This window comes from Odontesthes bonariensis, chromosome 9, assembly GCF_027942865.1.
Source record: "Odontesthes bonariensis isolate fOdoBon6 chromosome 9, fOdoBon6.hap1, whole genome shotgun sequence".
Lineage (NCBI taxonomy): Eukaryota > Metazoa > Chordata > Actinopteri > Atheriniformes > Atherinopsidae > Odontesthes > Odontesthes bonariensis.
Window position 1 is genome coordinate 6251862 of NC_134514.1, and position 21884 is coordinate 6273745.

Below are 21884 nucleotides of genomic sequence, written 5' to 3' on the forward strand. Positions count from 1 at the left end.
TTATAGAGGCGAGCCTGGAGTAAAGAGAGAGGATGCAAAGTATTCAGCTCATAAAACGTTGGTTTTTGTTTACTACTGATTAAATCTTAATTATCTTTTATTTATTCAGAATAAGTGTGTGGATTATATGGCCACATCTGTTTCTGTTAGTTTCTGACTATCTTTCAGGGGAGGACTATGAATAGACCAATTTAATCAACAATTACACACAAAATATGATTAAGCGATAAATGGAGGTCTGTTAATTAGAAATTCTGCCCTCTTTCTTGCTTTTTTTGTTATCATTTGGTCATTCTGTATTTATAATGAGTGAGAAATACATTTCTGTTTGTTTTTAGCTGACTTTCTTGTTATTTTAAAAGCCACAGAAGATGCATGTGTTAATGTGGGTGTTTCTCTTCCTCCTGACAGGGACCCGCAGTCGCTGAGAAGGTGAAGACTGAAGTGTTAAATGCTCACTGCGAGGTTCCCAGCAACACAGCAACTGCTCATCTAACTGCTGTCCGTTCAGTTACTGTGTGAACCATTTGGAGACTGTTTGCGATGGCGTCTAGCCTGACGTGTGCAGGTGTTATCTGGACCCTGCTGTCCCTACTCTGTGCTGCCGCCTCTTGTGTTGGCTTCTTCATGCCCTACTGGCTGCTGGGAACGCAGATGGACAAGCCAGTGTCCTTTGGTACATTTCGGCGCTGCTCGTACCCGGTGCGGGACGAGGAGAAGCAGATCACAGTGATGCTGGAGCAGTGTGGACGCTACGCCTCCTTCCAGGGCATCCCGAGCGTGGCGTGGAGGATTTGCACGGTGGTGACAGGCGTGGGTTGTGGCCTCCTCCTTCTGGTGGCGCTCACAGCTCTCATGGGCTGCTGCATCTCTGACCTCATCTCACGTACGATTGGTCGGGTGGCTGGCGGGATCCAGTTTGTCGGAGGTGAGCCCACCGATGTTTAGTGTGTGTTAGAGCCTGGGAGCCCACCCTTACACTGTGGACGCTGGGTAGCTCTGGTGGGATTGAGGCAATGTGTTTTTTGCAATTTTCTAACAGTCAGCTCACTCTTCATAATGGCTAGTATTATAAAAAAAAAACATCCAACTTCTTTAGAAATCACAACACAGACGATTGTTGGAATGATAAAGGTTTTAATGGCTGTTTTGACTTCTTACCAACTTCTTTTTTCAAAGTCATATTAAAAAGAAACATAAGAAAATCATTTTGGTGAGGAGACATGGATACTTTTCTTGGCCAACGGTCCTGCTGTCTGCCCAGAACAGCTGTGGTTTCCTTAGATACTCTGCAGCACAGGAAATTAAAAGTCTCCCAGTAAAATGTTAGTCGCAAAGTTGAGTCTTTTTCCATTTTTTAATACATTCTTAAAGTTTAAAGCAACACTCCAGTCGCCCGTCATGCTGGATTGTTGGAATGTCGGTGTTTGCAACATTTTGCGCTGCTTTTGGGTGTGCACGGCTTTGGTTCTTTTTGCAAAGACCTGGAATATGCTTTCATTTTGTAAAAATGGTAGAACATATAATCTGCTATAGAAAAAAATCTTAAAAGCAGGGCTGAGTTTTAATACTTTCCTGTGTTTTACCGTGACCAATAATTTCCCCTTCCCTCTCTTTTTTTGTGAAGTAGACATTTGGCATCAGTTCATAACTTTTGCTTGTACGTAAGTGAAGTCATGGAAAATAATCAGGGGTACAAATGAGCTCAAATTCCGCTATGAGCTCAAAACAGAATGTGGCCCTGAGAGTTGAAAAGAAACCCATGCTGATCCTTTCAGCAGAGTCCTGTCTGCGCTGCAGAAAGCGTCGTTATTTCTGCTTGTTCGTTTGTTTGCAGTAAATTATCCCAGCACAAGATTTGTTTATGTGTACTGATGGTCTTGCACATGTGTGCTCTCATGACGTGAGGTCTGAGGGAAGGCTCCCACTGAAGCTGCAAATTTCCTTCGCCCCAGTTTAAGAAGCTGTGGTGCTCCAGCCCTCTCATTTGCACAAAAAAATGTTTGCTCGCATACTGTGGCTTACCACTCCGCTGTTCACAATCCCCATCACTTCAGTTTGGATTTAAAATGTGATGTGACAGAGTAGCAGGTTGCAAGCAGATTTGATGTAGCTGCTAGGTTTTCTTGGGGGATAAATCTACAGAGGACCACCACAACACTACATGCCCTAATTCTAAAAGGCTTAGCTTCTTAGGAACATCAGTATTAATGATGTACATTATGGAGGAGGATTAAGGTAAAAGCTAGTTGGGTTACAGAGAATTCTGCACTTTATATAAGGAGAACTCTTTTTAAGCTCACAACTACCACAAACATACACAGTGATACACCAGCTGCTATTTTTGGTTATAGGATTAAAAAAATCCTGTCTGTCTTTCTCGCAAATTCTCCCTTTGCAGACTCACAAATCCAGACATGCATGAATTTAGATGGCTGGAGAGTGAAGAGAGACAGCATATAATACAAGAGACTGTGTCTCAGATCGTTTCATCTTCAATGTCAGCGAGCTAAAGGGCAGAGATGTCACAGAAAGGCTAACTGGAAGTGACACAACTGAGGAGCTCAGTAGGCTGTTGCATTTATTGTCTTCTGTCACTTGGAAAGTGTCCAAATATCCAGGGAGGCAGGGGAAGTTTAAAGAGAGGACGCAAATGTGCCTGCAATCATTCACTTCTTATGAAGTGAGAATCTGGCAGAGAAATAGAGATCTGCGGGCAAACAGCTGGCGTGGAGGCTGCAGTGTTTGATCAGATCTCAGTGATTAGCAGGAACGGGGAGAGGAAGTAAATGTGATGAGCAGCAACGCTGAGGTGAGCCTCGTGGTTTACTGTCTGATTACGGTGGCATGCTCCCGTCTTGTTTTCTCTGATCCTGTTGGAGGCCGCTGATGAAGAGCTTTTTGCCCGCGGGTTGTCGCAAATGAAACACATCAACTTCACATCTTCTTCTCCTCTATCTCACTCCCGTGAAAGCGATTAGAACTTATCAACGCTTTGTCTCCTCGGCTGCTTCCCTGACAGAAAAACTTGTCACAGTAACTATTGCTGTTGAAGGTGTTGCTCTGTATTGCCGTTCTGCTCCCAGTTCCCAATAAGCAGCGTTGCACCACAGCTTTTTAATTGGTAATGGCAGCAGTTTGAGTCTCAGTTTGAAACTGCTTCATGCCTCTTATACAGTATTAAACAACCGCCTTTTGTCTGAGCTCCTTGTCTTGGTCGTATAGCCTTGCAGGCACAAACAACTGTGGCACAGATGAGCGGTTCAGACTCCCTCTCCACTCCTGCAGTGTCTTGCCTTGTCTGTTTAGTTGCCTCAAGCAACTACGCACAGCAGGAAGAGAGCTATTGAACGATTTAGACACTCTGTGGGCCTTTTTTCAAACTTAGTTTTTGTCCAAAGACAAATAACCTGCCAATACATTGGGGTTTACATTTTGGTGTTTTGACATCTCACTCTCAGATTGCATTACAGTTGCTGTAACATCTGACAGCTCGTGTGAACGGATATCAACAATTAAACATGGAGGATAGCGCTGGGAGCCTGAGGCTTTTAGGATACCCCTTTTATAACAAAAACTATTTAATTGGCAGCGGCTTCTTAAGCTGAGACACCTGATCTGAGGTGAAAATTTACAGGATTATATCTGAAACTAATCTGTTGTTGAGTCTTGGCTTGAAAAAATGGTCTCGATCAATGTTGTTAGACTTTGTGCAAACTTAGTTGTGATGAGGAGACAATAAGGGCCAGATGCCATACTCTGAGGAAGGAGTTTTTTTACAAAAATTGATGTGTTTATGGATGTTCCGGAGGGGAGTTATAAATGCCCTTAAGGAAAGCTCTAACTAGACTGCGTACTATTTGATGCTATTGCTATGTACAGTTTAGATATTATGGATGAAAGTTTTTCTCCATTATGTTGATTCTTTTCTGATAGATTTTCCTCCAACCCATTTCAGCTTTTCTGCTCATTGTTCTCATAATCTGCTTTATTAATCATTCTCACACTGCAAAAGTGCTGCCGATTTTGAATGAAAGAACTTCAAATATGTTTGATATCTGCAGCTGTCTGAAAGTACTGAATCCCCCAGTCGAGGCTACGTGTCAGACCCGACTGAATGCAGAGATTTCAGTGACCGCCATGTGGTCTGAATTGGCTCCAACCTCAGAGTTTTGTCTCAGATCTCAAAATCTTGCCCGAGACAGTTTTATTCACTCTCTGTGTGACTGGCTTTAAGGGATTAATATGGTGGACTTGTGATATAACCAGATGCCAAAGCCAAGAATAGCTTAAAAATGAAATCGCACTTTAAAAATGGCAGTAAAATAAGACCGAGGTGTGACCTGTTTTTCCATTACACCTGATATGAATCCGGACTGATCAGTTTCATTTTTCTGTGGAGTATAAATGCAGACAAAGGGATCTGTTTCTACCAGCAGATGAACGGCAGCATTTCATGTGACTTTGTTGTAGAAAAATACACAAAATAGAAAATATTAAGAATTCAGATACACATAAGTAGCTTGTTTCTGTTTATTTAATAACCATGAACTGCAAAAGGAGACCTAGTTCATGTCACAGAAATGTGTCGCCCTTTAGTCCATCACGCAAAACTGTTTTGATCCAAAAGGTAAAGGTCAGTTGAACATTAGTGGGCACATTAGGAGAAGCAGCGTAAAGACATTGTTCCAAAACGTGCCTGAAATCTCTTAAAATATTTATTTTGACCTACAGAGAATGTCAGCATGGCTGAAATCATTTAGGCTCTTGATAAAAATGTCAGGTGATATGGCTGCTCAAAGCCGGAGGGTGTAAGCTATATTTCATTGAGGAGATTTTGAACTGCTGAGTCCTCGGAACTGAAGGTGAAATAACAAGACAAACACAATGATGCATGGCGGCCGCACTCAGCTTTTTTCTGGGAGTTTGTTGAGACGGTCTGTGGGGTACACACAGAGGGCTAACTGAGCAGCTGCTGTTTCAGAGGAGGTGCAGACTTATCAGGTACCGTGTCCCCCGGGGACGTAAGACACGTCTGAAATAGCTTGACACCGGCGGTGGACAGCAGGGAAGTAATTTCGTCTGTCATTGTTGAGTGAAGTATAGAGACGTGTTTACAGTGTGTGGAGAGAAATACACTGTGGGATGAGTATTAATTATTGATTTGAGACGTTTAATGTCTATTACATTAAATATTAGTGGAGAGCTCCAACAGTTCTTTGATGAAATGAGATCAGAAAGATTTTAATCCTCCCCTGTGAGCTCTTTGAGAGTGAAATGACAACTCAGCGATAAGCTAAACATAACTTTCAAAGCTTGGTTTTTCTTTTTTTTTTATTTCTTGAAAGTCGAACTGCTGAAGTTTCAAATAGACTGAAAACAAAACACAGAACTTGATAGAAGTTAATTAAACCATATTGTGCTGGTTTTTCGGAACAAGAGGACCTGTTTGTGGGGGGAAACAGTCTGTGACATTCTGGCTCTTGCCTTCACAATTTGCACAGACTTGTTGGCAGCTCTGGTTGAATACATCCTGCACAGCCTCCGCTGAAGCAGTTGAACTGAAATATCAAATAATTGGCTGTGTTGCCTTCTGGGAAAGCTTCTCCATTTCGTTTTGTGGTTGGTTGGTTGAGTTCACGCCGCTGTGCCAGCTACTCATTTGCCCACACTGCTGTGGCATGTCAGTAAATTAACCGAGCTGCTCAGAGCATTTAAGTGAAATACTCTTGATTTCAGTTAACTTTAAGTCACCAATTTAAGCGCACTACTTCCTTTAGTAGCTCTGCTTTTCCCCACAGAGGTGACCTATCACACACAACAAATAATACAGTAATCTGGTCATGTGCTACTGAGGCCAGATGAAATTAACTTCACCACATCTGTCTGCACCACCTCTGCGGCTCAAAGGGTACATCAAGGGCATAAACATGAGTGATGAATATAAAGACATGTAGATGAATTACAGACGGATGGCATTTATTGCATCTATAATGTTGCCAAGGGCAATTTGGCATAGTCTTGTGTTGTCCTGTTTCAGAGTCATAGCAGCGCAGCCAGGAGCTTTGTCCTTGTGTCAGCTTTGTGAGCTCCTGCCAGCTGGAACCCACCCAGTCCCAGAATGTGTGCTTCCACTCCCCTCTAACACCAGCACTTATTATCAAGAGGCACAACATAATGAAACGGCATCTATATGAAGAAGGCTTCAGGACGAGGAGCTCATCTTTCCGCCTGGAATGGTGTCACATGACACTCATTGTTTAATGGTGTCATTTCACAGGACGTTTCCGGAGCGGTGAGGAGATATTTCCTGACATGTCACGTGCTCCGTTTACGTCCATAACTTATCTGTATTCCTTCCTCGTCATAGACCTGCCACTTTGGTGGGAGGATGATGAACTGCGCTATCTCATCTGTCATGAAGGCATTGCATAAAACTAATGAGATTACAGTGGCTCATATGTTTAAGAGAAGAAAGCCAAGATTTGTTTTTAATGTGGACAAAAGCCTTGCGTAATGGTGTTCAGAACACTTTCCTGCTCTTCATCGCTTACATTTCCGGATTCTAATGGTTATAAAGTGGATGCCTCTTCCTCTGGGTTGATTGATCACCTAAAGTACAGACCACTCTTGCACTGTAATACGCTCATTCAGCCCAGCAGCAATTTTTTTCTCATAATACAGTTCCCTGAAACCCCCCACCAACACGACCGCAAGGATGTTTGGAGTCAGAGAGCTGTGAAACGTAGCCTGTGGCCAGAAACAGTCTATTTTCCCCAGCGTTCAAGTCTATCCTCTTTCTCTGGATGAACCCCCTCCTACTTTTTTTCATCTCCGCTTCTCTCAGTCTTTGACTCTTTTCTTTAAGCTTGTTTCAACTTTCCCCAAATTTAGCTTCTTATACTGGAAAAAATGCCCCTCCAAAACTAAGTAAAAAAACAACAAATACAAGACGTTTTTGCTTGAAATAAGCAAAAAAACTGCCAATGGAACTAGTGATTTTTCCAGTGTAATCACCATCTGCATCTTTCTCCTCTTCTCCTCCATCTCTTCCCCTCAGCTTATACTCGTTCTACTCAATGCAGTGTGCTGCAAGCAGGAATAAAACCACGAGGCCAGAACCAAGTGACCCAAAGAGTGGACTTGGGTTCAGCCAGAAAGATCGATCCGATGTAAAACAATAAAAATAAACGGTAGAGACAGAATTGGAGAAAAGGGCGGAAAGCCCAGCATCAGCGGGGATTTAGTTCTGTCAAACAGGAAGTCTGGGGAACCAAAGGATAGACAGAAGGGTTATTACAGCCTACCCCTCTGTTAAGTCATTGTTTTTGCTGGTATAGCAGCAGGCGTGCTGCATATCCAGTTTTTTTTTTTTTTTTTTGTCACTGGGAACAAAACTGTTCCAGAAAATGTGTTTGGTGTGTCTGCAACCGTGTCTGGCATTAATGCAGCTGTAAAAACAAAGAACAGAGGGGGCTGATAGTCGAGCAGAATGGATTCATTTTGGTAGTTATTAAACCATTATTTCATTAAACGATTTGCTGATTTACGAACAGCTTTTTCATTATTGTTCTATGAGGAATTCACTTGGCAGAATATCAAACATTGTGTTCCAGCTGCCCAAAGCACTGTTTCTTTCTTATTTTTGTTTGAAGTGTTTTTAAGATTAACATTGTTTAGCTTGTTAGTTGGACAAAGCAAGTCATTTGACTGTGGCCTTTAGAAAACGGACATGAGACTGTTTCCTAAAATTTTATAGGCTGAATAATAAGTTAGTCAGTGGGAATTAAGCCCCTTTTCAGAAATGCTTTTCCTGAGTCTGACAGCAGCAGAGTGTCAGACTCTCTTTTCGATAAAAATGAGAAACTCTTTGGTATTTATGTTTGAAAAAGCTATGGCTTCACCTGGTATAATTTCCGTATTGCTTTTAACACATCACACATGTGACCTGCATTCATTTACAGTGTTTGGGGTTGGGCTGTGCTTTGAACCCAGGAGCAGTGGAAGATAACGTTTTCCTCACGCTGATAACAACTGAACCCTTGAGAGTAACAAACCGATCGAAGTTCTTTAGAATCTCAACTGTTCAATAAGCCTAAAGCAATATATTCAGCAACTTCTATCTACTCCCATTATATCTTACACATGTGCTTAACCTGTAACATCTCAACCATTACATCTTGGTACAAGTAAACTTTGAGCATTATATCTCACTTGATGTATTGTCCAGTCCCACAGAAATGAAAAACACTGTGTACACTGCGTTGCTGTTAACACGTTAGTGACCAATGTCTGACTGACTGGATGCTGTTACTCAGACATATTTTGTGTACAGTAGGAAAACATCTTGGACAAAGGCAGTGTGCTTAAATGATCACAGCTACTGTGCTTTACAACTTCACTGTCCGTGTTTAGTCTGTAATCATGCTAATGTGGATTTATTAACACCAAAAACTTGGATTGAAGCGATACTGATGGACATGTTCTTAGTTTTGAATGCAAGACCTGTTGATTAACAAGGTGGTATTAGGTCGAAATCTGATCACTGGCCAAATTTTGGCCAATTTATTAAACTAAACAAATGATAATGATAATATTTCCAAATACATTCTGCTCGGGACGGATTTTTTTGGGGTCAAATGCAGCTGGTTTCAAATGTTACTGTGTTGATAATAAAGATATGTTTCGTTTTAAAATAAGCGAAAGGCATTAATTCAACTTGCAGTGAACTGAAGTGGTCAGCATTTGGTTTAGGAGCAGAAATGGACTAAGATGTGATATGAGTCGAACCCTACAGTTTGAGCACAGAAATCATCAAATCAAATCAAATGTATTTGTATAGCACATTTCAGGTACAAAACAGTTCAAAGTGCTTCACATGAAATAAAATCATTGCAGCAGGGAGTGTAAGAAGCATTAAAAATACATAAAAGAATATAAAGAGAAACAAAATAAAATAATTTAAATGAATTTAAAAAAAAGCAACAGTCCAGATAAGTTAAAAGATATCGTGCAGATTTCATGCATAGACACATGAGAAAAGAAATGTTTTTATGTCTCCATTTGGTGAAAGTTTAATCTCCACTGGCAGTTTGTTCCACTTATTTGCAGCATAACAGCTAAATGCTGCTTCTCCATGTTTAGAAAATATCCTGAAGTTAGAATTCAGGGTCTGTGCATACTAAATGTGCACTCAGAGCAATCAAAAATACAATATGGTGTCTGAACAACTTCACTTTCTTTAGACACAACTACCTTATGTTTGATTTCACACATATGATAATCATTTGCTGTCCAGAACTAAAGAAACTCATCAGTGACTTTGTGAAAAGACTGTTTTTTGGGTTTTTGTCCTCAGCTTCAACAAAAAGGGCGAAGCAGACATAAAAGTAGTTGTCAACACATGTCACGTATGTGCCACGACACCTATAAAAGTGAATATGTGCAATTGGATGACTCCCCACCCAGACAGATGCTTAACAGATGGCTGAGGCGCCGCTCCTCTGTATCGCGGGTGACACACATTGCGGAGGGCATGTTTCATGGCACTGCTCCAGCCTCCACCAACAGTGAGTAATGTTTTAGTCGCGTACAGGTACAAGAGCAAACTCATTTCAAGAGCGATGCAAATAGTGGAAACAACAAGGGAAAGAAAATGTACCTCATCACCACATGTTGTGACCAGTAAGTGATAAAGAGGATGATGGAGCAGCCCACATTTGGCCTGTTAGATATCTCTAAGGGAGTCAGATGCCATAAGTTGGCTGAATAAATGTATAAATATGGATTGGCTCTCAGCCCTGTGGGATAAAGTAGCTTGCTCAGTATTCATTCCCTGTTTTACAGCCTCAGCTGCACCGTGCCTCTAACACTACAGTTAATTATCCTCTTCTTCCTAGTGAGGGGAATGTGGGGTCAATACTTCTTTTGTAATGCCTTCTGGTAGGTCAAATAGCAGGGGAGTGAGAAAATAGAATATGGGTTGGATGCATGGAGGCAGATCCACAGCTAAAAGAGCTGCATAGAATAGAGACGTCTATATTAGCTGAAGGAATTCATTTATTTCCCCAAAAACTGCTGATACATGCTTTCTTTTGGTTTCAAACTTCCAGGCATCCCAAGCACCCATGTAGGAGTGAGTCATTTTGTCTTTAAACTTGTGAATGTCTCATTAAATTTTGCTCACGGTGACGAAAAAATCTCCTGCATCTTATTCCTAAAAGGCCATGACTAGCATTAAGAGCCGCATGGGGAGTCAGCCTTCATGGTAATGTGTGAGCTGCCTCTGTCTCAGGGAGAATTAGATCAGTTTACAGCCGAGGGAGAGGTCACTCAAACACTTGTCAGCTTGCTGCTCGACACTGTGGACAGGTGAGGAAGGCATGAAAGGCAGCTGGAGATCAGATAGGAGGTGGATGTGAGTCACCTGTGCTCAGGCATTTGTCTGAGAGGGGCAGGCCGCTGCACTGCCACGACCTGGAGACGGGAGTTTTGTCCACGAAAGCGACATGCACTATTTTCAAATGTGAATTTGTTGCTTCTTGTGTCTGTTTGCGTTTTCGAGCGAGTTATAGATAGATCTGCATGTGGTTGAGTGTATTAATGGCTGTCTGCTGAGGCCTGAGTCTGCCTTTCCTGTCTGCCTTAAGGAATGTTGGGAATTTAGGGTAAATGTATTCTGTTGCCAACCACCCAACCCTCCTGCAAATGTAAAGCTAGTGGTTTTCAACTGACTAACTTTAGTATGCGATTTGAATGATAACAGAGTCAAGGATTTTTTCATCACAAATTCAGCTCGTGTAAATTAGGACAGACAGCCCCCACGAGAGACTAAGTGTTGGTGCGTTTAGTGATCAATACAAATCAGGATGATTTAGAAAGAGGAAAATGTGCATTGGTGGCTTTTTTTAAAACCCTGAAGAAAAAAATCCATCAAAAAGGCACCTTGGTGTAGTAATAAGCAAAATGTCACTCTCGTTATTACCATAAAGTGACAACTTGGCAAGTGTGTTGCATGAAATTATGTCTCAGGGAGAAAACAAAGTGTGCATCCCCGAGATGGAGTGCAGTCACCATTTTGTGGCTCCTGGGTGTACTCCTGTAGTCCGGGGGAGTTTTTTTAGTGTTTGGGTGGAAGTTAGTTTTTTCTTTACTTCCCAGGCTCTCATTCCAGCTGGTCAGCAGAAGTTGGGTGGGCTTTTCCCAGAGGATCTGGTTTCCACAGCAGCAGGGGGGCACAGAGACGGACGGGAGAGAGGATCAACATTGGGGAGAAATTCCTGGAGCCTTGTAGTGGTTGGGGTCTTTTGCTTAAGATAAACAGGTCAAACTGTAAGTTGCCTTCACACTCAGAAGCAACACACACCACCGTTCTGTTCCCAAAGTCTATTTTTACTCTTCTGGCAGATTGTTTTTAAGCCTCAACAGTTAAACGGCACCTTGTTGACTGACCTTTAGGTGAACGCAAAGGAAAAAAATAATTCAGCACCAGCAGCAAGATATAAGCTAAAACCAGCACAAAAGAGCTCCAAGTCAGTCACGTATCCCATCCAGCTAACAGACAAAGGCTGCAAAAGTGCTCTGGAATAAGAGGCCCCAAGACGGGACGCCCATTCAGTTTACCATATGACTTAGTGGCTGCTTGTATTTTGAGGCTCTCAGTCCAAAATACAGTCTTGTGTAAGCATAACACAAGGTTTCTGGAATGTAGAAAGTAAGCTTCTTCTCGGAGAGTTAGACGAGGCTATAAACAGGACAAAGGACTGCTGTACCCATATTTGTATGTGCTTATGAAGACCAGCAAGCTGGTGGCCATATATGAGACTATTGTGGAAAAACAGCCCAGTGGAAGGGCAGCACGAAGATATCTGTGTTTGGAAGCAATTCTATGAAATGTACAGATGCAGTTGTTGTTATAAATAAAGTTGTATTAGAGCAGTGATACTCATTATTTTTTTTCACAAGAGCCACATTGGCAGAGCAAAATCAAGGGAAGAGACACTTTTACGACAACATACTAAAGTCCCCTTTTGCAAATATGCATTTCTACATATTAAAACATCCCACAAAAAAAGAAACAACACAGCCAATACATTTTCAATTAAGACCACATTTACCTTAATACTGGGATGAGCGGAAGCTGGCGTGCATGTCCTCGACTTTCTTCATGTTGTATTTGTAGTTTGTTGTTGTAATCATAGTGAGACATTCAAGATGAGCATGGTTTTTGTGCTGGTTTTTGCCCTTTTTTAATTAAAAACCGATCCATTGTGCCTGCATCTCACGCTGGCTAAAGGAGCTAGCGTGCACTGAGGTCAAGTGTGACGGTGGTTTAAGTGGGCTGCGTTGCCAGGTTTAACAGTGCCCCCTTTAGGAAACACCATTAAGTCTTAATTAATACTTAAAAAAATACTTAAAGGAGAACTCCGGGGCATTTGAAACACATTTCCATTGCTAGAGGTTGTCAAATACTGATAGTAGGACACAGACAGGTGCAAATCTGCGCTCCCTGTGTGGCGATCGCGCTGTTCGCTCAGCCTGTCATGCGAGGCTAATACGTGGTGGCTAGGGGCAAGCGCTAACCCTTCCACGTAAAACAACAACTTGCACACTGCAGAAACGTCACACCACTTTATAAACCATCCGACAATAAAGTCACAAGCCTTACCATCAAAACCATATGCATGGTTCTCACATTACTGGCATGGGGACGTTACAAAACAACTTTATAAACAGCATGTAACTCACCGGCTGGTTGTAGGCTCGCGCATGTGAAAGCCCAAAAGAGTCGATGGACGATAATCCCATATACAAAGCAATTATCTTCTCTAGAAAAACTGCGTTCAAGTATTTAAAACATTACAACAATACATGCCCAGTAATATTGTTTTAATGTTTTAAATACTTGAACGCAGTTTTTCTAGAGAAGATAATTGTTTTGTATATGGGATTATCGTCCATCGACTCTTTTGGGCTTTCACATGCGCGAGCGTACAACCAGCCGGTGAGTGACATGCTGTTTATAAAGTTGTTTTGTAACGTCCCCATGCCAGTAATGTGAGAACCATGCATTTGGTTTTGATGGTAAGGCTTGTGACTTTATTGTCGGATGGTTTATAAAGTGGTGTGACGTTTCTGCAGTGTGCAAGTTGTTGTTTTACGTGGAAGGTTTAGCGCTTGCCCCTAGCCACCACGTATTAGCCTCGCATGACAGGCTGAGCGAACAGCGCGATCTCCACACAGGGAGCGCAGATTTGCACCTGTCTGTGTCCTACTATCAGTATTTGACAACCTCTAGCAATGGAAATGCGCTTCAAATGCCCCGGAGTTCCCCTTTAATACTACAAAAACCGAAACTTAATAAAAATACTTAATACTGTGCAGTATTCGCTGTATGTTATTTGAAAAAAATGTATTGTTACCATATTGTTATAAGCTACTATGCGAGTGCGAGCCATCAAATAAAGCTTGAGGAGCCGCGCAATGAATATCTCTGTATTAGAGGCTAAACCAAAGTCTTGCTTTGACAAGTTGGGTCACAAATATTCTCTTGGTTGGTGGCAGATGCTGATATCTTATCTCCTCCCTCACCTGTTACAAGACCAGAGAGCATTACCAAGACAGTCAATGCACACTCTTACCCTGCCACTTTTACGCACTTTGCTACTATTAGTCACGTATTCTCTCTTGAATTTCCACTTACTGCTTGCTTCACTCGTGCATTTTCCCTTTTTTCTTGCATAAAAACAAAATATCCCAGAAAACTGAAGTAAAAGTGAAAGCTGAGAGTTAAGCTCCTTTCCAGAGGGACAAAGGTAGTCTTTGATCCAGCTCTTTGCTCTTTGCTCTGTATCTGGGTTTGGCCCATTGTGAATCCCCTGGTGTTGTTCTCTCAGGCCTAACATAATGTGTTCCCCACAGCCATGGCAAGTTGGCTCTGGTCACATCAAAATATTGCAGGAAGTTTTCCTGGGTGTGATTTAAATTCATACCGAGGCTGAACCCTGGGCTTATTAATCACATATTCCAGCTATTTCTCGCGCTTGCTCATAAGTTGCTGTCTCTTGCAAGAGATGGCGCAGATGAATTGAAATGATTAATTAGAAGTTATTTTCACTCTTTATAGGCTTGCTGACATAATAAAAACACCAATCTTAGCCCCAAGATAATGCAAATACTGACCGCCACCATTCGTCTGCTTTGTGTTGTGCCTTTCATTTTGAATAAAGCCTCATGAAATAGTAATCTAAATCCATTCAAAGGTGAAAATAGGATCACATTTATTTTACTCTGGCAGTGTCTGAGCTGTTCTAATACCTCACATCTGTGCAAAATTAAAAATGATGAACCCCATCATAGCCTGGGCTTTCTGTCTAACTCCAGCACCCTCATAAGAGCAAATTGGAAGTAAAGCAGAAGGCTTTTAACAAGGACAACTAAAAACAAGGATGTCACCTGTTAAGCTGGAGCAGAAAGTAAGATTTCCAATTACAGAGTGATTATACGTGGAGCCGAGCCCTTGGGAGTTGAACTGTACTGCCAGGGATATCCCTCACATCTCCTTATCTTCTGCACCGCCAGCTAATGCTCGATCGTGACTGAATGTGTCGCTATCACGACTGTTCTCAAAGAGGTACTCTAACACCAGTCCTTTGTTGGCGTTTCCCTCAAGGTAGCTCCTCCTCCAGCTTCCCTCACTGGAAAAAAGCCCCTCCAAAAATAAGCAAAATAAATCTGCCAATGGAACTAGTGAAAATCGGCTTGTCAAGATTTCTTGAAATAAGATGTGATATTTAGGACTTTTGAGATAAAAGTGATCTTGAAATTAGCTTAAAAACCTCTTCAAAAAAAGCTTGTTTCATATGATATGTGACTCAAAACAATTTGTTTTCAAGACTTTTTCCTTTAACAAGATATTCCAGATGTATTGTCTTCAAACAAGTCCCTATATCTGGCTGAAATGGTACTTGTTGTGTCTTATATTAAGTGTAATGAGATATTTTGACTAGAAATGAGACAAATATACTTGGTAAGACTTTGATTTTTTTCCAGTGCTCTGCTTCCTGTCTCTCTTGTAATCCCATAAATGCTTGAAAAACAAAGACATAGCTTTCTAAGGAAATTGTTAGAACAGCTTTGAAAATTAAATGTGTTTCATGCATAAAGAACACATTTGAAACGATTATTTCACAGCTCAAATGAAAACAAATTCAGGTGATTTTCTTCTGAATCAGAAACTGTCCGAACAGCTCCAACAAAGGGATAGTAAGGTTAGAAGTCGGTGTTATTTTTCCTAACATCGCTGAGTCTCTGTGAGAGCCGCTGGATCAGGATGTGAAATCCTCCAAAGCCGCTCTGCTCAACATGTTTCTGACTGACCGTGATGCGCTTCACCACCTGACATTTGAAGATAAGCAGAAAGAGTGGGCGGCCGGCCAGAGAGTGGGTTTGAGCACTCAGCCTCTCTCATGACAGATGTCGAAAAGCTCGTCATGTGCAAAAAAAAAAAAAAGAGATATTAGAGGCTGAGAAGTCACCGGTGTTCGGTCCTGCTGATAACAAAGTGTAAACTGTCAGTCACACAGAGGAGTGGACAAAGCGTAGGTTGTCCTGTTTTGATTGCCTGCTTGATATCTATACTCTCACAGTTAACTGGCCCAGAAACATTGTTTTTTCTGCCTCTATAACTGCACAAGCTTTCCAGAGGAAGATGGCAGCGATGGCTACAATATAGGCAGGTAAGTTTGACATCAGTCACTTTGTAGTTTTCACTGAATATCCCAGCACTGCGGTCAAGGTTATTCTGAGAGACATCTGGTAAACTGACTCTAGCAAAACGTCGATAAAAGCAGCGGCAGCTATGTGGTGTGCAGAGGCCCTGTAATACCCTGCTGGGTTTTTGGAGAGCAAATGTCCAATATTATCTCAGCATCAGGTCCTGGAGCCTCCATTGTGTCCAGAGCTCTGCAATAATTTAGCGTCTACTTTCAGGCAATGCAGTTGAGATGAGTTAGACATTATTTTCCCTGTCAGACCAGAGGAGGAACAGATTAAAGGCACTCACTTGCTACTGATCTGTGCTGGAACTGTCCTCCTGGATATGAGCTGCATTCTATTGTGGATCTTGGCAAATGTTACCTGAATGATTAACAAATGTTTTCAAGAGGCTGCACAGCAAGAGCTGCTGCCTTTAATGAAAGTTAAGTTATTTAACTATGGATTCCCATCTGTCTATTGGATCAAAATGTCCAAAATATCTGCAGCCAAAACCTTATATTTACTTTATTTAAATGATTAAGCCTCCTGCAAACTAAGTGAAGTATTAATAGGAATATTTTCATTTGATTTAATTAAAAGATGCCAAAGGGTCTCAACGAAATCTGACAGCTTATTTTAATGTGCCACCTCTTCTTTATCAATTCCACCTAAAGAAAGCACATGCCAGAGAAAGATGGCAAATAATGTGGTTACTGCTCAATCCACAGCTTTGTTCTCTGTGCTTTAGAGATAGTCGATGTGAAAGACTTCAGAGGAGCTGAGCACTTTTTCTCTTGGCAGTTGTTGGCCAGCTACTGGCGTGAGGAGATTTCCCCCGGCGGCGTACATTCACTTTGAAGAGACACATTTGGTCTACACATACAGCCAAACTTCAAAAGAGAAAGGCAGTGGAGTTTTTACAATGGATTTCCAGTGTAGGCAGTCTGTGTCGTCATTGGTGAAAACTGACGTTTGTCTGTAAAGCCTAGCGTCAGAAGCTGTGTGGATTCATTTCAGAACACATACATAAAGGGGATAAAGTAACTGGGGCGCGGTTCTTAAAAACTTGTCAGTGATTTCCCTCATAAAAAACAAAACAAAACTTTTCTTTCTGGGTTGTAGTTAGAGGCTCCCTTGGGTTTTTACAAACGTCTTCTTTCTCGAAGGCAACCGCACAAAACAATCTTTCAAAGAAGACACGGCGTACAGAGGTATCAGTGGTTTAAAGATTTTTAAGGTTTGTTGTCACTTAAGGCAAAGTGTTCAAACAGTCACTCTTCCCACTGCTTATTGATGGGCTCTCAGCAGGGTGGTGCTGAGTCAGAAAGACACCTGCTCTGAACCACAACAATCTGTAATCATGATCAAAGCTCTGAGCTGTCAGCGGTAAGCCCAATAGTGTCCCTGCTTTGAACCTTGTTGCTTTGAGCTCGCTCTACCCCCTTGGCGAGCACCGTGGGTAGTCACACAGCAGGCGAATAAAAGTTGTAGGCAAAATGGAGGGTGGAGATGGACACAAGCAGGAATCATTCCCAGGCTTGTGACAGCCTCATTGATCAATGACAAGAGATCTACATCCTTCTCCTGAGCTACCAACAGACCATTTTCAGACATCTTGATCTGTATTCTTCACATGCAGCATTTAGATCTATGGGACCCTGCAATTGACCTTTTGTCTTAAAAATGCACCAAATGATGGATCCTGCACCATGTGTCTGGCAATTAAGGAGGCCCATTCACACCTTAGCTAAACACCTCATCTTCTGACATCCCCCTCTGTGATAATTACCCCTTTGTTACCTTGAGCTCCACATAACCTAGGACAGCGTGCTGTGTGCAGAGCAGTAATTCATTGGCATGTACGTGGTTGGCTGTATATATCTTCAGGGGAGAAGTAATAGGTGGGGGTTGGTGAAGTGAACATGCTTAAAATGGGCGGCTGTCAGTTGAACAGCTGCTAATGTGGGCTCCCACTGATTATATGAAACACTTGGGGGAATTATCTGCTATTATTATGATGCTACTAATGGACTAAACAGTACAAATGACATTTGGTTCTTCCATGATCGAGCCTTTTCCACTGAAGGAGCCAAACAAGACAAAATACAGCTAATAAAAATGAGATTGTTGCCATTTTTAATCACTATATTATGAAGAGATTATATTTATACCTTCTATTTATTGAATAACATGTTAATTGATCAGTAATATCTAAATATTTATACTTTATATTGCTGAATGGCTATAAACTTTTCAAACAGTGAATCAAATGTGGGCTGCGCCACAGAGGCATAGATAAACGCTCCACTCTCTGCCATCCATTTGCTTTCTGCAGTGGCATGTCAGCTATCATCCAGACCTAATCTACCAGCCTGATAGTGGGGTACCCACAGGGAGCCCGGGGTCCTCAGGCCCACAGCCACCGCCTCATTCGTCTTAAAGACAGGCCACAAGCGGAGACCTCACGCTTGTCCTGCTGTGCTTGCATATGCAGAGTTATGAGGGATGCTGAACCCTGAAGCTTTCGTCTGGTCACCAGTGGTCCTTCTGTTCCCCCACGCTCTCTTGGTCAGCAGCATGGATAAAAAAAAATGAGTGAATGTGGCCCTTTTCCCTGCAGGGAGCCTCCAGCCTCCTCAGAGGCAACAAGCAGGCGTGACCGTGCTCGCACGCTGAGGTGACAGTGAGCAAATAACACAGGAAGCTTCACTACCCAGGCTGTTTGTGCTGTGTGCTATCACATCAATCTCCAGATTGTTTTGGAAGTTGCTCAAGCATCACACCTGTATGTTTGCTGAAATGACATTTAATACTTTAATTTTCCTCCTGTTGTAAATTTCATGGATTTATCATGTTGATAGCTCAGATGTTATGCAGACAGTTGCATATGGTGCAGTTTAGTTTTTTTAGTTTTTTTTGCACAAGGCCGTCATCTGACTGTTTTTACAGTCTCTTTACAACTTCTGAATCTTTAGAAAACAGATGAATAATTTTGTATGATGTCAGCCCTCTTTCTAAACAAGCTAAAACATTTTAAATTGCCTTCTCAGTTTTGTGTCTATACTAGATTACAAAAGTTTTAACATTTTTTTTAAGAGAACCAAGTGGGGAGAAGAGTTAACGTGATCTTGCTGTTATTTCTTGACTAACTGCAGAAGACAGACGGTCAGCCGTGTATTGAGCTGTTTACTCTGGCAAGCACACTCAGAAAGTCTTGCAATTGTGGTAAAATGAATGAGTTGTTGTCCCCGAGAAAGCTGCTCGTGGCAAAGCTCTGTTTGTTCCATTCTAGTGGAAGTCAAATACAGCTTAAACAAACTGGAAGCCTTAACACTACAGTAAAGGAGTCAGGCAGTCTGTTTCTCCTGAAGCCAGATGCTGACTGATCGGCTGATTAGAAATTATCCAGCTTTACCTTTTTTTTTTTTTTCCCAGCAGGAAAATAACCCATGAAATGAAGAATTTGAGATAGCTCATCTTCAGCCATCACTTCTGCTTTTCTCTCCACTTCTCTGCACCAGCACACCGAGTGAAGAGTATAGTGGAGGGTAATGAAATAAAGACATTTAAAGAAAGATTTGAACTGAGTGTCAATCATACACAATCACATTACCAGTTGTCCACTGTGATGACTTTCTCTGCCAGTAAAAGGGATTATGATCCTCTCTAAAATGTAATTATGGTGAAAATGGACCTATGTCTGGGCAGCCGAACTGGTCAGAAATAACAGAGAGCAATATTTGCTGTTCTTTTTCCGGATGGAGGCGCCTGTATGTCAGCGTTTGCCGACTGTTCTTTACGATTAGAACATCACCTTTTAACAGCTCTGCTTCCTGTGGAGTGCATTAACATGAAAGAAACTGACACCTACATTTGCCAGCTTTGAAAACCCTGCACCATGTTTTTATATTGAGGTAAACAGATTTACATTGAAGTCAGAGGGTAAAGATGGGGTTTAATGTGCGTCTTCCTCCTCTAAGCCCCAAACCTCAGCTCTTTTACTTCTGCTATTTCACGCTCCTTTTCTGGGGCTGCTCAAGGTTGATGGGATCTGAGACCGGGGGGGGAGGGAATGGGCTCTGGGGGCCGCCTGTGGAATCTCTACATGCCACCAGAGAAAGTGGGAGGGATTTTTACTTCCCTCAACATTTTTCCACCAGCTAGCATCATAAACTGTGCAGCAGCAGCTGGTGTCAGAAAGAAAGACAGAGCGAGGCGAGTGACGCCCTGTTATCTCACTTACCATCTTCTTTAAATAAAAGTCAGTAAGCAGAAAAGGAGGAGGGGGGGGGGGGGGGGGGGGGGGTGCTACACCGAAGAGCAGAAGATGTGGCACCCATCCCTACAGCAAATCACCAGATGGAGCAGATCTAAATCAAGTTTCCCCTGCTATAAATACAGTGGAAAACAAGCATACACGGGGAATAATAAGCAGCACCATACGCCGTGGTCAACCTCTGTGGGCAGAAAGAAGTGCTGTTCTTCCATGCTTTGCATTTCTCCTCTGAAGTCATCCATGAAGGCGCACAGTTTAGCACGCACCACAGCAGAAACAGCCTTGGCAGCATGAGATGCCAATCAGACCAGTGGCTGTATTTCTATGCCGTCTGTACCCTGGAAAAACATTTTGTTTCCAATGAAAATTAACTAAAAATCCTGCAGCCATCAAGTCTCAGTCCCTTATTGTTCTGTAATTAAATGTTTAACAAGGAGCAATTTGGGTTAAAAGCTGTTGTGCAAGCCACCCCCACCCCTCTTGGGTATCATATTTTTTGGGTAGGTGGGGCAGATTTTTGTTTGTTAGCCCATAAGGATCAATTAAAGACGGCATGAGTAAGAGAGAGTAATATGATGTGTAATGAAAGGCCCGTGTTCCATGGGGAAAGTGTGTTAAATTCATCACCGCCTCGTGTTCACACATTTATCATTAACACATTACAACATGTAATCTGTCACAGATGTCAGGGCTCTCTATCCCACCATGCGTCTTCACACTGTAAACTGTGAGAGCTCATTGTGGATTTCAGGCAGGCAGACTGAATTAATTAGAAAGTCATGATTTAGCATATTTTCTTTGATGTGCAGAAGGATTATTAAACAGGTCATCTAAAAAAAACGGGTAAAACTATTCAGTTTAACACCTTTCTAGCACTTTCAGTTGAGACTGCGTGAACTGTAATCACAGGGTAGAGATGTTTCATCCCCACGTTCTAACACATATTCCACATCACAGACTTGCCAGCAGGGTGGGGTTAATCTATTTGCAGCTTTCCTTCCAGAGTTGGTTTCACGCTTCCTTCCACAGACTGGTTTCATTGTTACACTACCGGTTCCAAAGTGGGACCAAGTTATTTGTCAGAGTAAAGTAAAGGGTACAAAAGTATTAACTGGGGAGCAAGTATCTGTGTTGGCTGTTGTTAGGGTGATGTGAAACAGTTTCAGTCCAGCAGTTCAATATACACCGACCAAAAATACCGTTGCATTCAACCTTATAATTCCTGTGTTTTGGGCTTGCACCCACCGGCAAGCCGCAACTTTCACTTTGCTCAGAGTGGCTTGGCGAGCATTTGAACCACACTGTGCATGAGCTGGCTGACTGTGCGCTCCTTCACTCATGTATATCATTATAAAATCTCCCTGCACCTGACTGGATGAACTCTCTATTGACTTGACTGACATTAGTCTTTCCATCAGATTTCCAATTAAACTTTAAAGTGGAAAAACATGTATAGCTGTTGTTGTCAGCTGTTAATACTCGATATTATGAGCCATGCAGCAACTGAGTCTTACAATATTTTCTATTCACAACACTTGTTGCGCCGAGTTCTTCAGCAAGTGTAGGAAAATTATGAGCTTTGAATCATTTAATTTATGGTAGCTCAATTCAATAGCTCATTGATTGATTTGCCAGAGGGACAAGGCTTTTGTCAAAGCATTCAGGCAAATATTTACCTTAATGTTTCACCTTTTTACCTGAAAAAGCAAGGATTTGTAACGATGACCTCATCAGGCACAAATAGGATTAAGTGTTATCTTCTTTCATTTTCTGTCCTTAATTTTCAATTAGTTTACAGCTCAGAGTGACATTGGCAACAATCTGTAGCTCGCAGTAGAAGGCAAAGAGGAAG

The 21884-nt window shown here is 42.0% G+C and overlaps 1 protein-coding gene across 1 annotated transcript in view; it reads left to right on the top strand.

The window, feature by feature from the left end:
- The window catches only part of LOC142388762 (LHFPL tetraspan subfamily member 6 protein), a 46159-nt gene that overhangs the window by 752 nt on the left and 23523 nt on the right, over positions 1 to 21884 (top strand). The window contains exon 2 of the mRNA XM_075474312.1: positions 412 to 928. Within this exon, the coding sequence (XP_075330427.1) occupies positions 544 to 928 (385 nt within the window). The 5' untranslated portion in view covers positions 412 to 543. The remainder of the gene's footprint in view (positions 1 to 411; positions 929 to 21884) is intronic.